Genomic DNA, 5484 nt, shown 5'->3' on the forward strand with positions numbered 1-5484 from the left:
CCGCCTTCGCCTACGCCTTCGTCTTCGTCTCCGATCACCATCAACCTAAAGGTTGGTGTTGTATTTATTTAATATTTTGAATTTATATTTAAAATTTTGAATTCATATTTAATATTTTGAATTTTTATTTTTCTGTATTATAATATATATTTAATTAATAACTAATACAACTTGGAATGTATAACTAATAACTAATAATTTATATATTTGTGTGTATTTTGAATTTTTGTATTATATAATTTCTATTTTCTTAAATTTATATTATATATAAATTCTATTTTTGTAATTATTTTTATTTTTTGCACTTTCTCTTTGCATATCTTTATTTTTTTCCCTGGCATCATTTATTTTTTATAATTGTCACTTTAAACTACTTTTACTTAAATAAAAATGAATATGATATTAATCTTTATGGAATTATAATTCTATAGTGTATTAAACTTTGTTCTAGAATTTTAATTTTAGAAGTGACATATTTAGTTAGTTGTTAATTACATTTTAATAAAAGTTTTATGTTATGTTAGTTATTGTTACTTTTAGAATAGAAATATCGTGTTTGGATTGAGTCCGGGGGTGTTCGACCCTCGGCAAATGTGTGAGATTGAAGAGAATACTAATTATTAGAAAATCCTAACTATATTCCAGAATATATAATGGATCGAAGTTGGATTAATGTTGTTCGTATAAGTGATGAGTACGAAAGGGGAGTAGAGGAATTTATACAATTTGCGCAGCGTAACGCGATTATTAGTGGTCATGATGGAGCAAAGATCAGGTGTCCGTGCGTTAACTGTTTGAATGGAAGGATACTGGATGTGAATATCATGAGGGAACACCTGCTATGTGATGGGTTTCTTCGATCTTATACAACTTGGACATGACATGGTGAATTATTAAATTTACCACGTGTTTCCGTAACTGAAGAATATGTGGGTTCTACCATGGATGAAGCAGTACACGATGATGGAGATGATAATCGATTGGAGGACAAGATTCGTGATGTGGGAGCTGAGTGTTTTGCAAAAGCGCATGGATATGAAAGTATGTCAAAAGATGCAGAGACTCCTTTGTATCCTGGATCAACTAACTTCACACGGTTGTCGGCGGTGTTAAGATTGATGAATTTGAAGGCAATAAACGGATGGACTAATAAAAGCTTCACGGAATTGCTCCAGCTGTTGAAGGATATGCTTCTAGAGGGAAATAGTCTACCTAATCGTAATTACGAGGCAAAAAAGATTCTTTGTCCAATGGGTATGGAGTACAAAAAGATACATGCATGTCCTAATGATTGTATATTATACCGGAAAGATTTTGAATTGTTGAAAAGTTGTTAGAGGTGTGGGTTATCACGTTATAAGTTGAAACAAAAAGATGATGATTCTATTGATGACATGGAAAAGCATGGACCCCCAATGAAGGTTATGTGGTATCTTCCCATCATTCCAAGGATGAAGCGTTTGTTTGCAAACCCAGACGATGCTAAGAATCTTAGATGGCATGCAGATGAGAGGAAATGCGATGGCATGTACCGACATCCAGCTGATTCTATTCAATGGAAGAAATTTGATGATGACTTTCCAGAATTTGGTAAAGAATCAAGAAATATCCGACTTGGTTTAGCTACAGACGGAATGAATCGGTTTGGAAATATGAGTACAAATCACAGTTCATGGCCTGTATTACTAGTTATTTACAACTTACCTCCTGGATTGTGCATGAAGCGAAAATACATGATGTTGTCTATGATGATATCCGGTCCGAAACAACCAGGGAATGATATTGATGTTTATCTAAGTCCCCTAATTGAAGATTTGAAGTTAATGTGGGACCAGGGTGTCGAAGTATTTGACGGATTTGCTAATGAAACTTTCAAGCTTCATGCCATGTTATTTTGCACCATCAATGACTTTCCGGCATATGGTAACTTATCAGGTTATAGTGTTAAGGGTCACAAAGCGTGTCCAATATGCGAAGAAGACACTGCTTCTCAACAATTGAAACATGGAAGGAAAACAGTATATCTTCGGCATCGGAGGTTTCTTAGAAGTCATCATCCTTACCGGAGGTTGAAAAAAGCCTTTAATGGACACCAAGAGGGTAGTGGTCCACCAACTCCATTAACCGGTGTTGAGGTTTACGAAAAGGTAAATAACATAGACCACACTTTCGGCAAGTCCAAAAAAAAGTCATCTGTGACAAATATTTGGAAGAAGAAATCAATCTTCTTTGATCTTCCGTACTGGTCGAGGTTAGAAGTCAGACATTGTATAGATGTAATGCATGTTGAGAAGAATGTGTGTGATAGCTTAATTGGTACACTTCTTAACATTAACGGGAAGACGAAGGATGGTCTAAATGCTCGTTTAGATTTGATTGAGATGAACATACGCGGCGAGTTGGCACCCATACAAATGAGTAAGCGTACATATTTGCCCCCAGCCTGTTACACAATGTCAAAAGATGAAAAAATTAGTTTTTGTCAATGTCTAAAGGGTGTGAAAGTGCCACAAGGACATTCCTCAAATGTGAAGAGTCTAGTGTCAATGCAAGATTTGAAGTTAATTGGGTTGAAGTCTCATGATTGTCACATCTTGATACAACAATTGTTGCCGGTAGCTATCCGTGGGATCTTACCAAAAAATGTTAGACACACCATAACCCGTTTGTGCTCATTCTTCTCTTCCATATGTTGTAAAGTCATTGATCCCTCAAAACTAGATGAACTTCAAAATGAAATTGTTGTTATCTTGTGTGAATTGGAAATGTTTTTTCCTCCGTCTTTTTTTGACATCATGGTTCATCTAGTGGTGCATCTGGTAAGAGAGGTTAGATTGTGTGGACCAGTGTACTTAAGATGGATGTATCCTGTTGAGCGGTATATGAAAATTTTGAAAGGTTATGTGAAAAATCATTATCGTCCAGAGGCTTCAATGATTGAAAGGTACATAGCTGAAGAAAGTATTGAATTTTGTTCAGAGTACATGACAAAAGCAAATCCAATAGGTGTTCCAGCTAATTCATGGCACCACAGGCGTTCTACAAGTAAATGTTTACGTGGTGTGAATATTGTAAGCAAATCTCGATCAGAAGTCTTGCAAGCACATTTGTACATATTGAATAACACAGATGAAGTTGTACCTTACATAGAAGCTCATAAAGCCATTGTGAAGGCAAATAACCCAAGACAAGCAGAGAAATGGGTCTTGATGGAACATAATAGAACTTTCATGCCTTGGTTTAAAGATGAGGTGTTCAAGGATTCAACGGCATCAGAGACCTTGACTTGGTTGGCTGCTGGATTGAAGTTTGATGTCATTTCATGTACAGCGTACGAAGTGAATAATTGTATATTTTACACGAAGTCCCTGGATGAAAAGAGTACAGTTCAAAATTCTGGTGTTACTCTTGAAGCCGAGTCAATGCAGTTTTCGACTTCGAAAGATACAAATCCAGTACTTGGATCAATGGCATACTATGGGTTTATAGAAGAGATATGGGAGATTGACTACACTAAGTTTTCCGTTTCAGTTTTCAAGTGTAAATGGGTTGATAATAAAAGTGGGGTTAAAATTGATGAATCAGGATTCACACTAGTGGACTTTCGAAAGATAGGGTATCGAGATGAGCCATTTATAATGGTTCAACAAGCATCTCAGGTTTTCTATGTGAAAGATCCTACGTCAGAACATTGGTATGTCGTTTTACACGGGAAAAAACAAGGGGAAGCCATAGATGATATTGAATATGGCGAAACTCGTTCATTCACACCAATGATAACTAATAAAGATGACGATGTACTTGATGATGTACATGCAACCCGTAAAGACCATAGTGAAGGAATTTACATATAAACATTCAACCCACATGCAACATGTAAATAAACATTTAGAATTTTTTGTATTATTTTTATATGATTTTAATTTGATGCACATTAACTAATGTTTGTTACCTAATTTTTTTAACAGAGACATGAATGACGACCAGACTCCAGATAGACCTCGATCTGGACGAGGCAGTAGAGGACCTACTAGATTGAAGCGTCTTGCATTGAGACGTGCTGCTGGTGAGAAGACACATGTTGACATTGACGTCAACACTGGAGTGGCTTTTGGTTCTAAGGCAGATGAGTTTATGAGCTATCTTGGAGTTGTTTCTCGTGAGAGGCTCTCCATTTTGATTAATTCATGGGATGAGGTTTCAGAGGTTGATCGGAACATGCTATGGGAGGATGTTCTGGTAAGCTTTACATTATTATTGTTATCATATAATGCTTTTTAATATTGATTAATTAATTTTAATTTGATGATGTTATTTTCTAGGCAAACTTTGACATTCCTGATGTGGAACCGCTTCGATCAAAGATATTATCCAATATCGCACTTAAATTTCGTACCTTTAAGTCAAGACTGACTTCGAGATACATTTTTGGCGACCTTAAAGACGAAAATCCATGTTTAAAGTACCAACATATTGATGAAGAGACATGGCGTCTTTTTAGAGAAAGCCGTGAAAATGAGGCTTGGATGGTAAGTGAAGTAACTTTTTTGTTTATATTACATTAATAAGTTTATCTTATTTACTTCAGTTTGTTTATTTCAATTATGACAGGATCGTCGGAAGAAAGCTCAAGAGATAGCTTTGAAGAATCTTACCCCGCACGTTATGTCTCGTTTGGGGTATAGAAAACTTGAGCAAACACTGATGGTGGAAAAGGAGAAATCTCAACAGGGGACGTATTCTGAGAATGTGGAAACAGGGGTCACTTCTCCTCCACCACCTTTTCGCCATGAAAAATGGAAGAGGGCCCGAATTAAAAAGTCCGGTGCACCAAGTTCCGAGCAATCCGGGGTTATAATCGAAAAAATTGTAAGTTATTTTTGTTATTTTCAATTTTTTTAAAGCATTAATTATATTAATGATTGAAAATATGATTTTTGTGTACTCTTGCAGGATTCCTTGGAATCCAACGGTACATTTGTTGCTGAAGGTCGTCACGATATCCTGGTTGAAGCAATTGGACGACCTGAACACTCTGGTCGTGTTCGTGCCGCTGGACAAGGGGTCGGAATTAAACTTTATTTTGGAGTTTCAGAACGACAACCATCCTCCTCCTCCAAGAAGGAAACTCAAATGAAGACTAAGTTACGTGAAGAAATAATGGAGGAGATGAGAAAGGAGACTGATTTGATGTGGCTGGAGATGAAAAAGGAGAATGATCGAATGCGACAAGAGTTTCTATCGCAACAAGTTTGTGCTGAGCCGATTGAACCCCTTGTTAGTCCCACTCCCAAGAGCACAAAGGGGAGTTGTGCGGCTCCTCCAACATCAGGGGATGATATCAATGGGCAGACAGAGGATTGTGAGCTACTGGTAGTGGGCGGCAAACTTCCTCGGGTGGTGGCACTTGGAAAAGTCTATAAAAACGCCACCACCTTACATAACGTTCCTCTCTCCCCTGATATGGCGAAGGTAACAGTTGAA

The 5484-nt window shown here is 36.9% G+C and overlaps 1 protein-coding gene across 1 annotated transcript; it reads left to right on the forward strand.

Moving 5' to 3' along the window:
* Positions 1-3972: 3972 nt before the first annotated feature.
* LOC150029657 (uncharacterized) lies at positions 3973-4988 on the forward strand. The gene is made up of 5 exons (XM_090296866.1): positions 3973-4042; positions 4127-4239; positions 4323-4529; positions 4612-4672; positions 4954-4988. The coding sequence occupies exons 1-5, from the start codon at positions 3973-3975 to the stop codon at positions 4986-4988; spliced, it is 486 nt and encodes a 161-aa protein (XP_090152992.1).
* Positions 4989-5484: the final 496 nt, after the last annotated feature.

Source organism: Phaseolus vulgaris, chromosome 1 (assembly GCF_051622355.1).
Source record: "Phaseolus vulgaris cultivar YP4 chromosome 1, ASM5162235v1, whole genome shotgun sequence".
In the NCBI taxonomy this organism is placed as follows: Eukaryota; Viridiplantae; Streptophyta; class Magnoliopsida; order Fabales; family Fabaceae; genus Phaseolus; species Phaseolus vulgaris.